The 23,821-nt window shown below is 41.1% G+C and overlaps 1 protein-coding gene across 1 annotated transcript in view; it reads right to left on the bottom strand.

The window, feature by feature from the left end:
• Nucleotides 1–23,821, bottom strand: part of ntrk3a (neurotrophic tyrosine kinase, receptor, type 3a) — a 264,646-nt gene that overhangs the window by 219,084 nt on the left and 21,741 nt on the right. Inside the window, exon 2 of the mRNA XM_051383180.1 lies at nt 1,035–1,109. Coding sequence (XP_051239140.1) covers nt 1,035–1,109 — 75 coding nt within the window. The remainder of the gene's footprint in view (nt 1–1,034; nt 1,110–23,821) is intronic.

Consider the following 23,821-nt stretch of genomic DNA (forward strand, 5'->3'; position numbering starts at 1 on the left):
CACCGCCTTTGCATGCAACTAAGGAGTTCGGTCTAGACCTACTCTATTTAAAAAGTGTCCTGAGATAACTTCTGTTATGAATTGGCGCTATTCAAATAAAAATGAATTGAACTGAACTAACTCCCTTTTAACGGCACTGTTAATCTACGATCACATACACACATATTCGGACTAAACCTCAGCACACATGAAGAGAGGGAACTCAAACCCTCTTGCCCCTTCTTGCTCTTTGTCTCTCACCAACACCTGTTTTTTATACTAAGCTGAAATATCTGGTCAGAGGACAAAGGTCAACCACCCATGCGCGCACATGACTTTTTCCTCTAGCTTAGTTCCTTTAAGTTAGATTGTATATAGTGTATTTTCGTCTGTTTGCATTTATTATTACTTTAATAAATGTTTGTGTTTATACATGCTGGCCTAATTAATTTTGTGGGTGATACCAACTTCTTCTATGCAGAACTCCAAAGCCTTCCACTTTAACTATTAATTGTGATTTTGGTTATAGTTATTAAGTTAATTATTAATCCAATTTCTGAATTATATGATTTTATTAAAGAGAGGAACTTTAATATTATTATAGAGAGGAACTTTAATAATAATTAAAGTAATTTTCTATGATCTTTTGATAATTAATAAACTTTGATAACCAAAATTAATTGATTACACTGCCACACACATACACACACATAATGATATCATGACATTGTATTTATTTAACATAATATATAATAATAATAATAATAATAATATATATATATTACCATGCTTGCAATCAGAGCACATTAAACTAATAATAACATCACAACTGCATGCTGCTGAATCTAATGAATATGAACGAAATTAACATGACAAAATAAGTAAGGCCTCCAAACGGGCTGTTATATCTTAACAGACATTTGTGAAAGCTTTTCTGTCAAAATAAAATCAGCAATTAAAATTGTTTTTTTTTTTTTTTTACACGTTTGGGTCGTTAGCCACCAGTTGAGGAAGCATTCATATATAAACACAAAGAAGAATGTGCTACTACTTACAGCCTCTGTAAGCCGGTGTAGAGCTCCATATCCACGTCCCTCAAGGTCTGCAGACCAGTCCAGTTCTCGATGTGTCTGAAGTAAGACAAGACATATTAGTTAAGTTGCAACTAATGATTATTTTCATTATCAATCAATGGGTCGATTATTTCCTCCGTTAATAGTTGGGTCTATAAAATGTCTTTATATTTGTGTGTGTGTCAGTGGGGTGTTTATACTAGGGATACACAGGTTTGAAAATTCTAGGTCAAAACCGATGTTTAAAATAATGATTTGGCCGATACCCAATGCCGGTACCAATGTTTTTTGTTGTTATTTATTCCCTACTTTATACTCTTACAGTGAGGAAAATCCTTAAGTCCATGAGTTAAAACCATGAGTCCATATGGGTCATACTGAATTCCAGGTAAACTGTACTTCGAAGCGAAGTGAAGTAAAATAATTTACTGTAGTTCTGCAGGGATGCCGTGGCCTACAAATCTTGTTCTCCAGATTTAAGAAACCGTGTTTGTTTGATAGTGACTAACAACACATTTCACATAATCAGGATTTCAGTTCAGTCAGCCAACTCACGTTTCAAATGTTTATTACAGCAGTATAGCATATTTAGATTTTGGCGTCTAGGCTCCGACCTCATCACTCCCCGCAGATATGTTTACATAGAGATATTGGGGAGTGATGCGTAAATACCTTAAACCCCAGTCGGAGCCTACAGGTGGATGCTGGGGTGGTGGTGGAGCTTACAGCACAGCAGGCAGCAATAGCTTACAGAGCAGCAGTAGCAGCAGCAGCACTACGGATGCAGGGCAACAGCAGCATTGACAGAGCAGAAGGAGAGCTGGGAAATTGTGCAGTTTAAATAGACCACCAGATTGGAAGGGAGCGCTTGGTTAGTGATTTTGGAATAAGGCATGTCATGTGTGTAATCAGCGCAGCTCGAGTTGACCTGCCTGAACTAGCTTGCAGGCTTCACTCCATTAGTTTTTTTCAGAGAAAACTAAATTTGTGATGCAAAAATTATAATTCCCCCTCTAATTGAATCATATCGCAATATCTTTTGAAATAATTGTAATATGATGTTTTTATATTGTTCAACCCTAATATCGACCCATGTGGGGCCCACATCGGCACGTGGGCTGGCCCCATGTGTGTCTGCCAACATAGGTGGCTTAAAGGCAACATGTAGCCCTGTTGAGCCTACTTGAACCTTCATCCTCAGATCCCTTTGTGTCCACTCACAGTACTGTATGTGTGCTAATGACAAAGCAGGGTACTTATAGTTCAAACTGGCCTCCAAATACTATATGTAGGTTTGACATCCGACATACTCCTTCCCATACTTAAGTCATTTGGATAACCCAAATTACCGACTAATCACTAACCCCTCCTAAGGCCACACAGTGTGTACTAAAGTTCCAATTCTCATCCTAGAATACAATCATTCAAGCTTTAGTATTACATAATGATAGAAATCCAGCTATAAACAATCACATGTGATATGCACAAAACAGCACACATGAATGATAAAACCATAATTTACAATCATTTGACAAATATACAAACTTTAGTTACATAGGACACTGGTATTATATGCCATAGGTTTACTGCACACAATGTAGTGTTAACCTTAATGTGGTTCCTCACAGTTACTGCTCATGTAAACATCGTCTGAATTCACTGGCTGCTGCGGCTCTTTGTTGGCTATGAAAGTTTGTAGCATGGCCTTGTGGGAGACCGTCAGCAGAAACAGGATAGTGGCCCATTTTGGATCCAGCAGCGGATGGCAAGAAATCAAAACACACAAATCACATCACACTGAACATCTGTTTACCCCAGAGACCTCCTCCCGGCCCTGACTGTGTGTGTGTGTGTGTGTGTGTGTGTGTAGGTGTGTAGGTGTGTGTGTGTGTGTGTGTGTACTCTCCTCTCTGTGTTTGATTACAAAGGTATGCATGGAAATATCAGTTAGAGGTGCTGTTTGTCCATCTGTCTTCGTGGAATTGATTGATCACCAAAACACCTTTGCATATTTACCTCTCTCTCTCTCTCTCTCTCTCTCTCTCTCTCTCTCTCTCTCTCTCTTTCTGACAGTGATTGCTGGTCTGTGTCCCTGTGCCATCCTTGTACACACACATACACAAAGATAGACATGCAAACCACATACCATGTGACGTTTCAACACATACCACCAAACTTCAGACATACAGTACATTACTATTAATCACTCAAAATGCACCTCCCACCTACCCACAAGCTGTTTCCCAGTGTAGGAGCCAATTCCTTTAAAGGACTGTGACCCTCAGACTCTACAGATTCACCATCAAATGACATAGTGTCATGTAAAAGGTTAACTCATTGTGAAGAGCCCACAGAGAATGACCACTTACTCTGCAGTGGGGTTGGGAGATATGTTAACACTTCTGAAACCGGTCATTGTCAGTCCAATAATCGGTGATTGCCAATATATTTGTCCATGCGTGCATGCTGGGCCCTTAATTACTGCCCCAGTAGTTTCAGCTGGGAGATGAGCAGCAAGATCGCTAAATACAACAAGCTCTAGCTTTCATAAATACAATATTTTTCAGCTCAAGATAGGAAAAGAAAATATATAAAAACACCTTCTGAATTCAGACTCAAACTTTGCTCTGTTTATAAACTGTGTTCAGACTCTGACATGATAAAACAACCTGTCTTGGTCAAGACAGAGCACGCAGAAAATTCTTTTTAAAAAAAAGAAAATCTTATCAATTCCCAGCCATAATTGCATCTAATTATTTTTTTCATCATCGATCAATCTCCTGATGATTTTTTTTAATTAACCAAGTAATAAACAAAAGATACTACAAAGATACTCACAATCACATTAGACCTGGGAGAGCAGTAAACCGTTAAGGTTATTAAGGTAATTCTCAAGGGTGAAGAGAAGCCTTACCTAATGGGCTGTCAAGATATCGGTTTTTAACTACACGATTATCATGGCCACAATAATGATATTGTAAAGGGACCAAGCTGTGAGGTAATGAGAAAAGTAAAAGAACAGTAAAGTCATACTATGCCTATAAAGAGGTCAACAAAATTTTAACCGTGCTTAAACAGCAACTAAACAAAATACTACCTGAACAAACAGACCTAACACAATCATCTTCTTCTCGTTTTATAGAGGTTGGCAACGAGCTTTTGGTGCATTACACCCTAAATCCCCTAAAATAAGATAAAATAAAAAAATACCACACATACACAGACAAGCTGACCTATACTTTGCCCTCTTCTTTCTTTGCCAATTCATCCAGTCTCTCATTTCCTATCACCCCTACATGTAAATAAATTGTGTGATCATGCGCGAAAGCTGCATGCTGCCTGTTACGTGCTCTAGCCTTTGAGTCCGCTTAACTTTTATTCTCTTTTTGTTCGTTCTTGTTTTTTCACTGTAACTCTGTGAAGTCCTGACCTCTCTAACGAGGTTGTTTTAGAGAGTTTTTCGTGTTTTTTTCGTTTTGTTTTTATCAATGCCGCTTCCACCGGGACACACTGCCTTTGTTTACTCCGGAGAACAGCTGATCGCGCTAATGCCAGGCGGCATAGTGGCCAGACCAACTCAGAATCAGAATCAGAATGAGATTTATTGCCAGGAAGGTTTTTACACATATGAGGAATTTGTCTTGCTGCAATGGTGCTTAAAATATACAATCACACAAAAAAATATATAAATCACACAAGAATAAAGTACCCCCGCAGCCTTGGGGGGGATCCGGTGCTGATGGTCTGGGAGTCAGAGACATTTTTCCACGTGCTCTTTCCTGTCAGACAGGAAGTCTGTGATCCACCTGCAGGTGGAGTCAGGCACAGTGAGCTGGGAGAGCTTGTCCTGTAGCAGAGCTGGGTTGATGGTGTTTAACACAGAGCTGAAGTCCACAAACAGGAACCTGGCGTAGGTTCCTGGGGAGTCCAGATGCTGGAGGGTGAAGTGCAGGGCCATGTTAAGTGCATCATCTACAGACCTGTTTACTCTGTAGGCGGACTGCAGAGGGTCCAGGAGTGGGTCCGTTATGGCTTTCAGGTGGGAAAGCACAAGGCGCTCAAAAGACTTCATGACCACAGAGATGAGGGCAACAGGTCTGTAGTCATTTAGTCCTGTGGTCCTTGGTTTTTTGGGGACAGGGATGATGGTGGATGACTTGAAGCAGGCTGGCACATGACATGTCTCCAATGAGGTGTTGAAGATGTCAGTGAACACCGGAGACAGCTGGTCAGCACAGTACTTCAGGGTGAATGGAGAGACAGAATCTAGTCCGGCTGCTTTGCGGGGGTTCTGCCTTTTAAAGAGCCTGGTAACGTCCCTCTCTTGTAGGCAGAGAGTCATCACTGTGGTGGAGGAGGAGGGATTCACATAGGTGTGAAGTTGTGGAGTGGCCCCGGCTGAGCTGGGGGGGAGGGACTGGTGAGGTGGGGCTATTCAGGGCTGTCAGGGAAGGTGTCAGGACTGCTCCTTTGTCTGTCGAAGCAACAGTAGAAACCATTCAGCTCATTTGCCAGGCGCAAGTCGTTGATGGAGTGGGGGGTTTTGGGCTTGTAGTTGTCTGAGCCCCTTCCAGACAGAACCAGAGTCGTTGGCTGAGTACTGACATTTAGCTTCTCTCACCGCCTTGCTAAACTTGTCCCTGTCTCCACTCCTGAATGCTTGTTCCTTCTGCACTGAGTTTGGCTGTGAACCAGGGCTTGTCTTTGTGAACTCACCCTGGTGCGTGATGGTATACAGCAGTCCTCAGGAGGGATCAGGTGGACCATGACGTGGGAAGAGAGGAGGGTCGAGACAGGACGGGCTTATGGAGAGGAGAAGATTTAAGCCTTGTCTCTCCTCTGTTGTTATGGGAAATGTACGGTCTCTTAGCAACAAAATGGACAAGCTAACGGCACTAACGCAGCGCAACATGGAGTACCGAGAGTGCAGTCTGATGTGTTTCACTGAGACATGGCTGCACAGGGACATTACGGACCTGAACTTCTCCGTCGATGGCTTCCACACCGTCCGGGCGGACCGGGATTGTACCGAGAGCGGTAAGCGGAAAGGCGGGGGGCTTGCCGTTCTAGTTAACAGCAGATGGTGTAATCCCGGTCACATCACCATTAAAGAACAGTTCTGTGGCCGGGATGCTGAACTGCTGGCAGTTGGACTCCGCATGTCATCATCGTCACCGTGTACATCCCTCCCTCTGCAAACCCAACATCTACCTGCAGCATCATACACACCACCATCTCCAAACTACAGACTCAACAACCCAGTGCCCTCATCATCCTGAGACTTTAATAACGTCACCAGGGATAGAGTTCTGCCGACTTTCAAACAGTACGTGAGCTGTCCTACCAGAGAGGAGAGGACCCTGGACCTGATGTATGCTAACATTAAGGATGCATCTCCTCTTCTCTCCCCCCTCTGGGCAGGTCAGATCACAACCTGGTTCACCTCAAACCCTGCTATGTGCCTCTGGTGAAGAGGAAGCCTATGACCACAATGACTGTGAGGAGGTGGTCTGAGGAGGCTTATGAGGCACTGCAGGGCTGCTTTGAAGTGACTGACTGGCCTGCACTCTGTGAGCCCCATGGGGAGGACATGGATGGGCTCACAGAGTGCATCACAGGCTATAATATCTGTGTGGACTGCAATGTCCCAGCTCGGACTGTTACCTGTTGTTAAAACCTGTGCCCCCCAGCTACTAACTACAGACCGGTGGCTCTGACGTCCCACAGTATGAAGACCCTGGAGAGGCTCGTCCTGGAGCAGCTAAAGCCTATGGTCAGTCACTTATCCACAGTTCGCCTACCAGCCCCACCTGGGAGTTGAGGACGTCATCATCCACCTGCTGAACAGAGTCTACACTCATCTGGATAAGCCGACGAGCACTGTGAGAGTCATGTTCTTTGATTTCTCCAGTGCTTTCAACACCATCCGTCCAGCTCTACTGGGTGAGAAGATGGCTGCGATGCAGATGGAGGCCCCCATCGTGTCCTGGATTGTTGATTACCTGATGGGCAGACCACAGTACGTACGCCTGCAGAACTGTGTGTCTGACAGGGTGGTCAGCAACACTGGGCCCCCACAGGGGACTGTCCTCTCTCCCTTCCTCTTCACCCTCTACACCTCGGACTTTAACTATTGCACCGAGTCCTGCCACCTTCAGGAGTTTTCTGATGACTCAGCAATAGTTGGTTGTATTGAAAAGGGTGATGACAGTGAATACAGGACTATGGTGGGCAACTTTGTCACTTGGAGTGAGCTGAATCATCTGCAGCTCAACGTGACTGGGAACTGGGCCCTCATTAAATTATGGAATAATTTAAAAACAAAATTTAAAATAGGACTATTTGTGGAAAGAAAAGTGTAATATTTGAGTTACATAACATCTTTTTATTTGTGTTCTTCCTAATTGTCCTTGAAATAGTGGTCAAGAACCCCCCCACCCCCAACACAAAAATGGTCTGGCCACTGATCGAAATTTGATGTTGTTGTTGATTTGAAGTTCAGTACGCTAAAAAAGTCCGGTCAGCACAAGTCCTGTGCTCAGAAAAGGAAAGAAAAGAGAAGAGAAGAAGAAAATAAAGAGGCCTTACAGATTTCAAATATTTAAAAAAAAAGGTGGTGGCGGTGAAGCTGGAACTGGTAAAGTTAACGTAGAGCAAGGTAAGCCAACGTTTACCAGCTTTGTAACGTAACCTAACAGGCCAGCTCTAATGTTAACATCCATCAGCTTGTATAAAAGCCTGACACAACACGTTATCTCCGACAGAAACAGTTGAGTTTGGTACCTCCGAGAGGAGAGAGATCCAGCTGCAGGCAGGTGACAGAGAGAGTAACGCGGCAGGGGCCTGCTGCCCCGCAACGGAGGGACAGAGTCAGGCTACCGGTGAGAGAGAGAGAGAGAGAGAGAGAGAGAGAGAGAGAGAGAGAGAGAGAGAGAGAGTCACAGTGGAGCTGCCCCGTTGGAGAGTCTGAGCAGAATGGGTCAGAGATCACACTTAATTTCAGCGATCCTGCATTATGGCCAACTAGAATGACCGACTCTGATAGAGTGAACCTTGTACGTGTGATGGCGCCTTTCTCAGAGAGGGCAAAGGAATTGCCAGCAGATGCAGAGGGCAGGGAATTCCCAAACTATCTGACATATTCCACATCCCACAATGGAAGGGAAAATGGGACTGGATAGTATATAGCAGCTCAAAAAAGGCCTTATTTTGCCTACCATGCTTGCTGTTCTCCTTTGAAGTAGAGAAAAAGTCAACTAGTGCACTAAATTCCAGAAATTTACAGAAAGCTTTATGAGAGATTTCCAGAACATGAAAGAAACCATGCACACAAACATTGTTATTGGAAGGAGAGGAAGAGCAGAGGAAAAGGAGAGATTTGGGCGTGGGGGGGTCCATCCAAGATTATCTCGTCCCGGGCCCAGGTTCAGTATCTTCACCACATGTGGCATGAGGGGCCGGGACTCAAACAAACTACATTCTGATTAGGGGACGACCCCATGACACATCATCATTGGTTTGGCACAATGAGCTGGTTCTAAGATTTAAGACTCCTCCACCCTCAGCCACACCTTTTGCTTCATGAGGAAATGGAAACCACCCCCAACAACCAAGGTAATCCAAAAGACAACGAAACAAAGGATACCATACAGTGTTAGAATATGTCAAAGTGTATTAATTGTTTGAGTGTGAATGAAATTGACCTGCGCAGATAGTAACTAATGAGGTGAAGTGAGTGTGAGCTGGGGTGATATTACCCTGTACGGCCATGGCCATTACAAATAATAATGCAATATCTACAGAACATCTAAAAACAATCAAATGAATCTTTAACTTTTATTGTGTGTTCTTCTGGCACATAAATTACAATCAAAATAAGAGTAAGGAGGTGAAGAGAGAACCATAACTTTACAAAAGCATAAAAAAGAGCAATTGTACTACAAAGCAAGGACTGAAAGAAACCAAAATGAAATTCCTCTGATACTGCTTAAATTTAAATGCATATGTTTCAAATTGGTACTTCGTATCAGCTGATACACAAAGTTCACGTTTCAGAATCGGTATTCGAAGGGAAAAAAATGTTTTACAAAGAGGAAGTTGCACTGCAGTGGCTGACATCCCTGCACCTGGTAAACAGATTGAATTCCACAATTATACAGTTGGGTTTTTTTACCTTTCAATAACATAATGGACAAGGTTAACATCCTGTGATCCTTTTGGCGTGTAAGAACAAACTGACCTCCATTATTTACTCCAGCAGTGGCTTTAACATTTGTCCAGTTAATGTGACATATTTATCATTGATAATTAGTATAATTCCAGACTTGATGAGTTAACAAAGATTGCCCTAAACCACCAGACTGTGCATTACGGGACGGCCTTTTCAGCTATAGACTTGGATGGCAGCTGCCTTTGATGGGGGTATAGCTACTGCCATTCCAGACCCAGTGGGAGCTGCACATTGATTTGCTGAGCTCGTTTTTTACCTGACAGCAGTGTGTGCCCCCTGAGGGCCTGCTGATTGACTAATTGAATGACTAATCGATTATCCTATTCGAGTATAAATAGTCAGTAACACACAAGTTACTGTTCCCACTGGAAACACACACAGAAGTAGAATTCTTTTAGATGTAATTAAACAGCATGCACAAACACATTTTAAATTCAACTTTTAAAAGTATTGCCTATCTCTCTGCATGGCAGCTTTTTGCACAATCACTGTAGCAGCTTTTCATCTCTGAATATAAAATCATTCACTTGTAGAACGGCCAGTGTCAGAAAAGGAGCTTTGCTTGGTAATAAATTAAATCCTTTTTGCTTGCAGCAACAAAGTTGCCTTTTTTTGCATAGATTGCAGCATGGAATGAATACACTGCAGTCTTCTTGAAATACAGCTCACATCAAAAAGCAGCCTTGGCTGGACAAAACCAAACAAGACTTTCTTATCAATGACAACCTCCTTATTCTACCTGGAATGAGTTGTGGATTTAACATTACTTATTCAAAAACCACCATGACAGAAAGCCAACCCGATGGCTCGGTTGATCCTTTGTGCATCCAACTCTTAAATCTTGGAGCTAGAGAGCTCTGAGATTTACTGTGGATATTCATGGTCTCATGATGGATGATAAGCAATGGTTCTGAAGACCTTTCAACTATAAGATAAGATATAAAGATTTAAATTTATATAAACATTCTACTCAGAACAAAATGTGAATAATATCAAAACATCTCCTTATAATCTCCTAATCTGGGCAGCTGTGGCTCAGGAGGTAGATCATCCTTGAGCAAGATACTGAACCTCAAATTTTTCCCTATGCTGTGTCATTGGTGTGTGAATGGATTCGTTTTTAATTGTTTTGTGTGTGTGTGTGTGTGTGTGTGTGTGTGTGTGTGTGTGTGTGTGTGTGTGTGTGTGTGTGCACGCTTCTTGTAACTAGGCTATGGACTGAATGGCAAATCAAACTCTTACACAGATGACTATAATCTGTTTCCTTTTTGATACCCTGTTAATACCGCTCTGATAACATGTTGAAAACAAGAATTGTTGTTTTTTTCTTTTCTGCTTTGCCTAGGTGCAGGTCTGTGTTCAATGACTGAGGTTTTACATCATTTACATATGGTATAAAAGCATGGCATACAGAAAGGCTCTTGAGTTGACATCGGCAACTTGTGTGGGAATAAAAAATGCACAACATGCAGCATGCTGCCATGGCTTAATAAACCGCAGCCAGTTACACTGCACACAATCTCTTTCTACAACAGCATAACATTCTTCACAACAATTGATTATTACAGGTAAAAATCAGCTGGGTTTGCAGAGGGGCTGTAGCCTAAATATCATTAGACACCTAGAAACTATTTCTTTCTTAGTGATCTATTTCTGAACTCATTCTAGTCCCGAAACTACCAACTGTAACAAGTAACCACATCTCAAGCACAAGCAATGTAATTAATAGGTGGAACAACAGAAAGGATAATTGAATATACAGGTATGTAACATTTCTATAATGTGAGGCTAAAAAGTGTTAGGGGTATAAAGTAGCCTTACATCAGATAAATATTTAAACCACTGACACTTACCTTATACCTTATACCAACTAAAAAGCTTTAAATAGCCAGTTCATCAACTTAACATTCACTTAGCTCCAGTGGTATGTGTCTATCTATGCAGAACATTTTGGAATGAAAGTAAATCTATTTGTAATACTCAAAAAACAATGTCTCTCCAGAAGAAATATCTGTTTTTCTGGATAATGTGAGAAGATTTTATTTGAGCTAGGTTCTACCTAAGGAGTACTACCCTATGAAAACTGATATCCATATATGATGTTTATTGGCAGATATGAAGTGGGAAAATGTTTATTTGTGATTTGGCTGAACTTTTACAACAAACACTGATGCTGGCTGGATGCCTACGATCACTTACTCACTATATATGTATATCAATCCTTTTGGCAATCAATTTACTCATTAATTCAACTATAGTGAAGCCCAGATCCCTCAGTGTGAATGAGATCAATCTGTTGCCAACACAACTAAGTAGACATTTCAAATCACACTCAAACTCAACTCTGTTTGTCTTCATTTTTTGACTTGACTTGAGTCGAGCTATAGATAGCCCTTTTCTTTAAAAACATAACCCATTGCCCCCCAAAGTACAGCATGGCAAAATCAGCCTTTCTGACAATGAACAAATGCTTGAAATAAAAAAATGTGATGTTTAAAAACACCCCAAGCGAAAAAGAAAAAAAAGGTTAGTATTTAAAATTAACCCATTTTACTTGAAAACACTGAATAACACATAGAATAAAAACATGTATGCAAAGTTGTATAATGTTATGTTTTGCCTGGAAATTTTCCAGAGCAGAAAATGTTTGAACCAGGATGAAAACAGGACTGCCAGAAGGCAAAATAGATTTTAATAAAAAAATTAAAATAGATTATTATTAAATTACATGGAATATAATACCAAAGAATAATATTAGACAACAACAACAACAGCGAAAATAAAACAGCACGCTAACATTAATAAAAAAGCTTTTTTGAAATGGATTTAAAGGTCCAGTGTGTAACATTTAGAAGGATCTATCTATATATTGAAATTGAATAATATTCATTCATTCATGTAAGTTTTTTTTTACCTTTAGAATGAACAGTTTTTATCTACAGACCCTGCGGGTCGCCTTCCATGTTGTACCACCATGTTTCAATGGTAGCCCAGAACAGACAAACCAAACACTGCCACTTGATAAGGCATTTCGTGTTTGAAGAGTGATGGGGAAGGGACCAGAGAGAGAGGATATGGCATGCAGAAAAGGGCCACAGGGACTCAGCCTTGGTACATGGGGCACTAGCATTACCAGGTGAGCTATTCAGGCATCCCAATTGTTTACTTTTCTAATGCAGGACGAGACTGTTTATCAGAGAGTGAAGGCTCTATGAATATAGCTTGTGTGCAGGTCTTCACCATCCTCTTATCCTGTGAGATTTATATCTTAAATTATAAACTAAAAACAACTATTTCATTTAGTTTTCTTCATAAAATGAATGAAATTCTGAGATCCAGGCCTGCTATAGGTATTTTTTAAGATTTCTTACACCCCTACAAGCCTACATCAGAAGGCTTTGCAACCTCCCATGATGTTTTGCTAACCCTAGTTGTAATATAGATGTTCAAACCCAGTGCAGGTTTTTGATGCCCAACACTACAACTGTCACTGCCCTTACTCCCCCGTTCTCCACTCTTTTTCTCCCTGTCTCGCCCTCCCCCTCTCCTCCCTTTCCTTCCTGATCTTGGCAGTGTGTGAAGAGTCAGACCTCTCACCCACACAAACTATCAATGCTTGCCTGCCAGGACGGAGAGGGAACTGCAACATTACAGCAGCCTCCTACGCACTCGGCCTCCAAAGTGTAAGAGCCAGAGAGATGGAGGTGAAGAGAAGGAAGGCAGTGACGCTATAGCTAAGAAAATAATAGAACAATAAACCAAGAGGGAAGCTTACATGTGGTTTTTATATTGCATAGCAGCAGTATTACAGAGAACCAGCACCTACTACCTGACAGCCATCACTGTAGCCTTGGCTCATGCAGTCATTGTGAACATTCCTTGCTCTTAGCCACAACCAAACAAATTTTTAATGTCTGTTATCAAGGCTGGACCCAATCAGAATGCCTGCTGAACACCTTCGTGTATAAGAATTCAGCTGGGATGAGACTGCAGGGAATGCACTGGAGGTATTATACATTCCATCTGGCCCGCATGTGAATTCCCCAGAAGGATCTGGAGGTAGTACTGTAGCTATGAAACCAACCAGGGCTAGGGCTAACTATGACTCAGACCTGGATAAAAAAAATCAATGGACAGATAGATGGATATACACACCAACATAAAAAAAAAAACAGTAAATGGACCTGTATAGTGCCTTTCTAGTCTTCCGACCACTTAAAGCGCTTTTACACTACGTGCCACATTCACCCTTTCACACACATTCACTCAGTGATGGCAAAGTCCATCGAACAGAAACTAACATTCATACACACATGGCATCGGGAGCAACTTGGGGTTTAGTATCTTGCTCAAGGATACTTCGACATGTGGCACCAGGAGCCGGGGATTGAACCCACAACCTTCCGATTAAGGAACGACCTGCTCTGCCTCTGACCCACAGCTGCTTAGCGATATTAAGGTCATGTTATTCATGTGTCTACAACACCATGCTGTCTCTCATTCTCCATTTTAGGTCAATGTCAACCCAAAGTCACAATTATGGTACATGTGTCTATCTCTTAGAAATTCATTCTGTTAATGTCAGGCTCATGGATAAATACATTTAAACCTCAGACCATGATTTAAGGCAAAGCTCAAGTTATACATTTGTGTGTGTTTATTGAGGTTTTAGAATTTTCGCTCTTATAACATTATGGCCACACTAAAGGTAGATTCAATTCTATTTGTATAGCGCCAAATCATAACAGAAGTTATCTCATGACACTTTTCAAAATAGAGTAGGTCTAGACTGTACTCCTTATAAAATGATTTCCTTTTAGGAGGCAGAAACCTTGCACAGATCAGAGAGAGAGAGAGAGAGAGAGAGAGAGAGAGAGAGAGCGAGAGAGAGAGAGAGATGCACAGAAACAACAGTAGCAACAACTACACTAATAGTAGTGACTGCTGGTGATAATGATGAATAGATCTATCTATGTAACCCCAGGAGATAAAATATGTGTCTAACTCAAGGGTTTCTCCTAATGCCAATGTTTTGCTATTCCAAATCAGCTTCATGTATATCTGTGTAAAATAGATATATTATAGCAGTTTGAAACTGTTTGAATCTTCGCTTCACATGTGTAACTTCTGAATCTCCATTTGAAATCCATATAACTTACATTTTAAGCCTTGTAAACTACCATATATCCATAAGACCGGAAGCCCTGTCTAACTCCTGAACTTCAACTGAACCAGCTACGCTAACTCTTGGGTTTTATTACATTAGGACAGTGCTAAGGTTACAATACAATTATGGTCTGATAATTGTACATCCATGTAAAGCTAAACTTACAGCTATAATTTACCAAAGATACTAACTAGAAAGAAACTAACATTATTGCCAGATGTGTGCAACAACTGTGGCTCAACAATTTTACTCCACTATTACTTTGTAAGTCAATGTAAACATGAGAGCTACCTGTCTAATTTCTGGTTGTTGCATTGCTAAATCCAGGTATGGAAAAAGTATTGTGGAGGTGTAAAAAAAAATATGATGATATCATACTACTGTATGATATAACATACTACTAAAACCTTTAGTTGTATCAAATGTCAACATATACACTAGTGGAACAACATTATGTCACTGACACATCCTGTCACAGACAGATGCAGAAAGACTAGTCCATGCATTTGTTACTTCTAGGCTGGATTACTGCAATTCCTTATTGTGAAGCTACCCCAATAAGTCCATTAAGACGCTCCAATTAATTCAGAACGCTGCAGCACGAGTACTGACAGGAACTAGAAAAAGAGATCACATCTCTCCTGTACTAGCTTCTCTGCACTGGCTCCCTGTAAAATGTAGAATAGAATTTAAAATCCTCCTCCTCACCTACAAAGCTCTTCATGGTCAGGCCCGTTCATGTCTTAAAGAGCTCATAGTATCCTATTACCCCCCTAGGACACTACGTTCTCTGAATGCTGGGCTACTTGTGGTTCCAATAGTCTCTAAAAGTAGAACAGGAGCCAGAGCCTTCAGTTACCAAGCTCCTCTCTTGTGGAACCAGCTTCCAGTTGTGGTTCTGGAGGCAAACACCCTCTCCACATTTAAGAGTATGGTTCAGGTGAGTCCTGAACCATCCCTTAGTTATGCTGATATAGGCCTAGATTGCTGGGGGACTTCCTATGATGCACTGAGCTTCCTCTCTCTCTCTCTTTCTGTCCCATTAATGCTTACTAACTTCACTTCTTCCCCGGATGTCTTGTGCTTTCTCATCTTGCAGGATGTCATGGATCCTGATGGTGCCTCCTGCCATGGTCCTGCTTGACTCCCATTGCTAATTATTATCTCTAAAAGGGGCAAAACTCAGAAAATAAAAAAAATTGATAGACAATAATTAAAAATTCCATGGATGCAACAACAGGCAATATTAAGCCACTAATTGATTTATCCCTTTTGCTTTCTTTTCCCACTGCTGGTACTGCTTTTCTAGATTTATGTGTATGTTCTGTATGTGCCCTTCAAAAATCCTTTGCCAATTTTGTCTCACTCTCTTTCTCTCTCTGTCTGTGTCTCTCTATAATGCCTCCCCCTCTCGCTGTTTCTCTAGCCACTGATGTATTCACACTTTCTGAAAGCAAATGTCATTAAAAGAAAGAAAGGCCTCCTGGGGCCAACTGGCTGCTTCCACCATCTTCAGCTATCACATGCTATTTACATTCAGCCAGACGTACAGCAGGAACAGACAGAAAGGCAGGCAGAGTGAAAAAGAGATAGAAAGGATTGAGGAAGAAAGAAAAGAGGTAGAGGGAACAGAAAAGGGGGAGTGAGATAGTGTAGAAAGAATGGGCTCTGATTATACCCGTGTGTAGGCGTTGTGTGTGTGTGTGTGTGTGTGTGTGTGTGTGTGTGTGTGTGTGTGTGCGTGTGTGTGTGTGTGTGTGTGAGTGAGAGAGGTGTGAGGGCTGAATTGATTGCCGTGTTTGGTTTCAAACACATTAAACATTCATGAAGCTCCATTTACTAAAGAGACCAACAAATGTGTGTGTGGGAGGAATAGTGGGGGTGATACACAGGACTGCTTCAGCTTAACATTGTGGAGGACATGCTGACATGGAAACAGACAGCGTGTTTAAGTATTAAATCATCTTTGATGTGTGTATGTGTGTGTGTGTGTGTGTGTGTGTGTGTGTGTGTGTGTGTGTGTGTGTGTGTGGCACCAAGAGGTAAAAGGAATAAGTGAATTCCCACTCCATGTAAAGATGGAGACATCATAAGAAACTGCTTTTACCGCATGGCCCCAATACACATCTGTCGGCCTGATGGAAGCCACAGTTTGCTATAATTTACATACCTGCCTAGGGTGAAATGTGTCATCTTAAAACGGTTGTTAGAACAATGTATCAATTTTCTAATATAAAGGGCTGATAATATTCTTTCAGATAACTTAAGTATTGAGGTATCGGTTAGATAACAAATTAACTGAACAACTGAAAAATATAAGCAGTGATTGTTGCTGAGACAAAAAACTTGTGCCCCCTTAAGGCTTAAATCTGTGTTACAGATGTTGCTAATTATTTCTGGGATTTTGGTCTGTCAGTTGGTCCTTAATGAAATATCTCGTCAACTGTTGGATGGATTGCAATAAAATGTTGTACATTCAGGTTCCTGCTGGTGCCGCCATACAACATGGACAACTATTAGACGCACCACAGAGTTTGGTTTAGACATTTATGTTTCCCTCTAGTTGAATTTTTAGTGGCTTTGGTGCTCCCATCAATTGTCCTTAGGTCAAGATTTCAATTTGTCCAGTTCTTTACTTGGTTTATGACCAAGCAGCAAAGCTATAAAAGAAGTGCCAAAAACAGCAGTTACTCGAATCGAATCAATCTCCATAAGGCCCCATATTAAAAGCCCCACCTTACAGCAGAAATAAACATTTTTATGGTAAGCAAGCTTAAAGTTATGCATAATTAACAGCATGGTCACTTTGAGTGACAGGTGGGTTCCACCACAGGTGGCTGTTTTCAGTAACCAGGCTTTATTCAGCCCACGTAAGCTAAGCTCTAGCCACACTCATTTTTGGATTAGCTGGTAGCCGGCGGAGTCTGGGCTGCCAAGATGGCGACGACCAGAGCCGACCACACTGAGCTTGACAGCAGCTATTCAGAAACCTATGGGTGCTGTCACAAGTGATTTTAATTCTAGCGGATGTTTCAAACCTTAGAATAGACCCCAACAGTCCAACTGTTCACAGTAGGTAGCCTGTATGTTATGTACTAGGCTCTTACGACAAAGATCTTTCAGTTAGCTGCAGGATTCAAGGCAGTGATGAAACAAACAGCAAAATAAAGAAGTGGTATTGGGAAGGACTGAGAAGGAGAGAAATATCAAGAGACAGAAGCAGTGTGGAGGACGATATGGGGGAGGGAAAACCAGCCAAGAGGGGTTAATGAAGTCTTAGATGTAGTTGGTGTGAAACTGACTCTAGTCTCTCCATTATTTTGCCACGATTCTATGGCACTGAGATAAAGAGAGGAAGTGTAGTAATTTAGATGGGTATCTTCAAAATCACTCACATTTCTTATTTTTATATTAATTCTGTGGGTTTCTTCCATATGAGAGTTATAGTGTTTTATGAGGGGTTTGGCGTTGCAACGACAAGCGCTCGAAATTCGACAGATGTGCTGTGTGGTATTCTAGTGTTCAGCACAGAGCGCACACTGTACAGATGAAAGGAGGGTGGGACAAACAGGTGGGAGGGTCATTTAAATGAAACTGCACAAAGCCGCAAATAATTGTGGGTTTTGGTGGAAAATGGTCCTTGGACTTCGCAGGCACAATCAGCATCTCAGAACCATGTCTGTTTGTCGAGCAAAGTCACTCAGTCACAGTTGGTCTGGAAAAAAAATAATAACCAAGACATTGGAAGTGCTTGGATTTAAAAAATAGTTCCTTAAACATGCTTCGATTTAGCCTACTGGAATCTCTGAGGTGTGTGTTCTCTGTTCGCTGTATCTCAATGTTTGATTCCATTTTTTTTTTACATCTGGAGCACTGGCCTAAGCTTTTGACCAACCTAACCAACACAGCTAACAAAGACTAGCCAACAGAGCTTAAAATGAAGCATTACACCGAGTGTTAATGGTACTGTACCTAGACTCACCAGGAGGTATCAGTACACATTAAGAACTTAGGCTTAAATGTTTAAAACTTTTTAACTTTTATGTGTGTTTAAAAACTACTAGAAAACTGCAATGTGTGGCACAAGAGAGCAACGCATGCCAAACGTAATGTACCACAGGAAAACGATGGTTTTGCAAGTGCATCTCTGATGATTGGCTCCTATGGGTACCTATGTGGACAAAAATCAGAAGTGCTGCTACACAGTACCTGTGAGCACTGACCAATTTCAGGCACTGCCTGAAAGGCAACCGACCTGACACTTAATTACTTTACCTTACCTTCTTTTTGTTGTCTTTCCCTGTTCTCCATCCCTCTACCTTTCCTAGATATTGGGGCAGCTGTGGCTTAGAGGCAGAGCGGGGTGTCCCCTAATCACAAGGTTGTTGGTTCAAACCCCACCTCCTCCTGCCACATGTCAAAGTATCCTTGAACAAGATACTGAACCCCAAATTCAATGGGCTTTGCCATCCCTGTGTGAATTGTGTTGTAAAAGTGCTTTGAGTGTTCAGAAGACTAGAAAGGCACTATACAAGTACAGGTCCATTTACCATTATACTGATACTACCTCAAAGCTTTCTGCCAGCAGTGAATCTCTTCATCCAGCCATGCTTTCATTTTCCAAAGCCCTTACAGATCGCCCAGTCAAACCTATGTGAGAAGAACGGACTGACTATGTTCTGGGATTTCATCTGCAAGGAAACGCACACACATACTTACAACCTGACTAAAGTGGGAGAGACCTTTGGAGTTACTGTGATGTTTGGAAACATATTTATTAATCCCCCCCCAAAAAAAATAAAGAAAACGGGGGGTTGATTGCTTGAAGCAATATATTCAATTAGTAATGAAACACTTTAAATGAGAAAAAAAAAAGTTGATGACGTGGGTGGCAGACTTTTACTATTTTATATTCTCTGAAAGAACACTGCATTAATCTCATGCTCCAGTCTCTCTCACTCACTCAGTCACTCACTCACACACACACACACACACACACACACACACACACACACACACACACACATAAAGGATCTGTTCCTTTAGCAAAGTGTAACAATGTGGAGGTTAGATGACTCTGCAGGGCATTCCAACACAGGAGAAAGCTTGGAGAAATGTGTGTGTAAGACAAAGAGAGAAAGAATGAGGACAGTAGCATCTCTGCAGTGCAGCTGTGTGATTTCATCTCTTCTCTCACTGGATATACATATACTGGTTTCTATCTAAAAGTTGACACTGAATAACAGACATTTTTGACTGCTGGCACTTTTAAATGATACTGTAGAATAAGTGACACAATATCTACTCTTACAGAGCACTCTACACATGGGTAAAACATTAAAAATTCCTCTGTACAGGTCACATTGCTCATGGCCATGATGAGGACAAAAAGATGTGACTAAGGAGCTGAAGCTGCCAAATGAGAAATTGTTGCTTCCACAGTGTCAGTCTTAAGCAACATCAGTTACTTACAACTGCTGCACAGCTGTATCACCTGTCGAACCAACTGGCACCCCTTATTGAAGAACTATTTAAGAACCAGTATTCATTTAGATAAATATAGTCTAAATTGCTTAATGCAGCCCATTTTTTAAAAGTATTATTACTATTGTTGATTTCAGCCCCATAAAAAGGATCACATCCTATTAGGATATCTAGGTGTGTAAAAAATGTAGTTCCATTTATGGGATTTATACATTTTATTTAAAGGAGACATATTATGCCCCTTTTCAGGTTCATAATTGTATTTTGTGGCTCTACTACAATAGGTTTAGATGTTTTAATCTTCAAAAAACACATTATTTTTCTCATACAGCCTATAGCTGAGCACCTCTTTTCAGCCTCTGTCTGAATCGATCGGTTTTAGCTCCTGTCTCTTTAAGGCCCCCCTCCCGAAAAGCCCAGTCTGCTCTGATTGGTCGGCATTATGACGCGGTTCACACGGATGCGCTCCGGCCCCTACCACTTCTGCCTTGCCGGCAGTTAGCTCCTCACTGCTACTGAGTTTAGCTGCATTTCTACCGTCAATATTAATTCAATAACTGCTTCTAAACCAAAAACTTCACCAGCGGACATGTTAGAGCGGGAGTCTGACCTGAAATCACGGAGAAATGAACATCAACAACAATCAGGATTACAGCTTTCTGTGAAGTTTTCCTCAGGTAAATACTGCTATAAAAACCTCTATCAAATAATGTTAGTGTTTATACCTTAACTATGACAACCAACTGTGTTTTATGCTTGTCTTTACAGGTACAGCAGTGAGCAGTGACCTACAGTCTACACAGCCCAGTTAAACATATTATATGCCTGCAATACTTTATCCTGTACAATAGTGATGCGCGGGTCGGGGTTTTTTCCAACCCGCAGGTCCCCCATTTATTTAATAATCTGACCCGCTCCATCCCGCCCCGCACAACCGCATCTATTTTCACAACCCGTCCCAACCCCGCCCCGCAGATAGCGCCAATTCATAACAGAAGTTATCGCAGGACACTTTTCAAATAGAGCAGGTCTAGACCGAACTCTTTAAAACATTATTTACAGAGACCCAACAGTACCACCATGAGCAAGACCTTGGAGACAAGGGCAAGGAAAAACTGCCTGTTAAAAGGCAGAAACCTAGGATTCAAATCTTAATACAAATAAATATATAGGTGCTTTTGTGACGTCAGGTGGCAGGTGGATTTACCCAACAGCTTGTTGTTAAGTAAGCTGTATTGGACATATTTAATCCTTAATGACGTTCCGGATATTCCGACTGACATTGCCGTCAAAAATAAAAATAAATCATTATTCATTCATGTTCATACATACATTGGTTTTGCATAATGTGTCCCCTTTAATTCTCCTTCTACTGACCAAGTTAATAGCTGAGATCTGGGAATACAGTGACACTGAAATCAAGAAACAAGATTAGTCAGATGAACATCACAAACCCCTGGATTAGTCCAATTTATTTGGAAGAGAAAATAAAGACAAAAGGTAAACAACCACTCAAATTCTAAAGACTTTACTCTAAACTTGGGTGGCACCAGCCACACTGCAATGGTTCAGTGTATGGTAAATGGACCTGTACTTGTATAGCGCCTTTTCTAGTCTTCCGACCACTCAAAGCGCTTTTTAGACTACATGGCCCTTTCACACACATTCACTCAGTGATGCACAGCATCGGGTTCAATCAATCAAGGATACTTCAACATGTGGCACGAGGAGGTAGAGTGGGTCATCCACTAATTGGAATGTTGTCGGTTCCATAGTCTCCTCCAGCTGTGTGTCAAAGTAAGAAACCAAACCCCAAATTGCTCCCCATGCTGTGCATGTGAATAAATGAGTCAGCTTATGTTATATGGGCTTTGCCATCACTGTGTGAATGTGTGTGAAAAGGTGAATGTGGCATGTAGTGTAAAAGTGCTTTGAGTGGTCGGAGGACTAGAAATGTGATATACAAGTACATTCCATTTGCCATGTCAGTGGTTGCCAGCAAATTCTTAGTTTTAAGTATTGTCCATGTGCGTACAAACCACAACTCTGTTTTCATGTCTCATCCTCAAACCAGGAAAATGATCCTCTGCAGGGATCATTTTCAGAGAAACAGACAAAATGCCCAGACTTTGGAGGAATTCTTTTCACTGAGAAGAAGACAACAGTGAGAGCTGGATAAATAACTCTCCACACAAGACATTTTCACATACATATATATAAATAATGTAAATTCAATGTAAAGGACATAAAAAAGCCCAGGTGAATTTCTGTTCCTGAAAACCTGAATAACAATCAGGGTTTATTCAGTGTAAAGCAAAGCTGGATAAATGTGAGAACTAAAGCCAGGGTAACCATGGCAGCCAATATGCACCCATGTAAGCACAGTATTTTGAATTCAGAGGACACATTCTCAGGGGAGCTGTCCAGTGCTGAACCTCTGTGGTTTGGCATTAACAAGTCTCTAACTTTCTCTCTGCTTGAAGGGAAATTAGGGAATTCCAGAATATCATCATCATTTGATTAAAGAAAGGAGCAGTAAACAGACTACATAGTGCCATTCAGTTTAAAACAGTTTTGTGTATGAAAAGCAAGGTTCAGGAGGTTGGTTAGGATACTACTAATGACATGATACTACTCTAACAGGTTCATATACTAACAAAGATAATGACAGTCCATATAGCACCAATAGGAAGAATGATAAATCAGGTGTCTATGCTCTTGGTGTACTAAACATGACGTTTCACAGGTAATAAAAATGCCTCCCTGTCTGCAGCTGTAGCACTGCTCGGAGCTGTGATTGGTTTATAATCACTGTGGCTCTTAAAACATAATTACCACAGTCTTCAGTGTAATAGCAGCATATTTCAACTCCATTTGGGAGCTTTTGAAACATTTAAAATCAGTAATTTACAGTTACAATCCAATTTAAGGGCTGAACTACCTCCCTCTCCCTCTCCGCCAACTTTATATCTCTCTCTCTCTCTCTCTCTCTCTCTCTCTCACCTTAACTCCTCCTCTACTGCTTTGCCTTAATTCACATATCTATATCCATCTCCCACACTCCTCTCTTATCCTCAATTGCCCTAGTTTCTTCCTCACTCAGTTTCCATTCCTCTGTGTATTGTCTAGTACATTTTAAAAGAAGCGGGTTTGTGGTCTTTGCTTTGTTAGAATTATAAATTAACTAGTTACAGTGCAGCTATTCCGGTCAACTTGTGATGAATTTGACTTGAGCTACATAAGTACAGGCTCCCACAGCCTTAATCACAAGGAAAGGACTTTTAAGTGCAACTAATTTATCTTGTAGAAGCAGGTGGAGGAAACTGAGGGGTAGGACTAAAATAAAAATTACAGTACCTCCAGGGATTCAGCTCTGAAATAAGAAATCAAGAAAAAAGTTTAAGTTAAAACTTGGAAGGCCTAAAGGACTGATGATGTGAATCTTCGAAATAAACAGCTTTAAAAATGTTCCGCTGTCGCTTATGCTTCTACTCTTCAGTGTTTCTGTGCAAACCAGTGTTATAAGAATTAATTACCCAGGGAACTAATACTAATGTACAGTATAGCTCCTTTCTTTGGCCTCACTGTAGATTCTAAAATCCAACCATTGAAGACCCATTTGAAGCACATGTCCAGCTGTCATCTGGGAAGAGTTGAATTTTACTGTGTTTTCAGAACAGTCTGTGAGAAATGCAAGTTATCTTTAAAAGAGTTGCTATTGGATGGATAAAAATTAGTACAATAAGTGCAAAATTTTTGGTGACATAAGGTTCAAGGAAATGGTGGCATTCAGACAGTTGACCAATTAAAGGTGTCCTGCATGAAGCATCTGCATGTTTCTCCACTCATACATTCAGGGTTTACCTATTACCTTATTTGTGTGTCATT

Source organism: Dicentrarchus labrax, unplaced genomic scaffold, assembly GCF_905237075.1.
Source record: "Dicentrarchus labrax unplaced genomic scaffold, dlabrax2021, whole genome shotgun sequence".
Classification (NCBI taxonomy): domain Eukaryota; kingdom Metazoa; phylum Chordata; class Actinopteri; family Moronidae; genus Dicentrarchus; species Dicentrarchus labrax.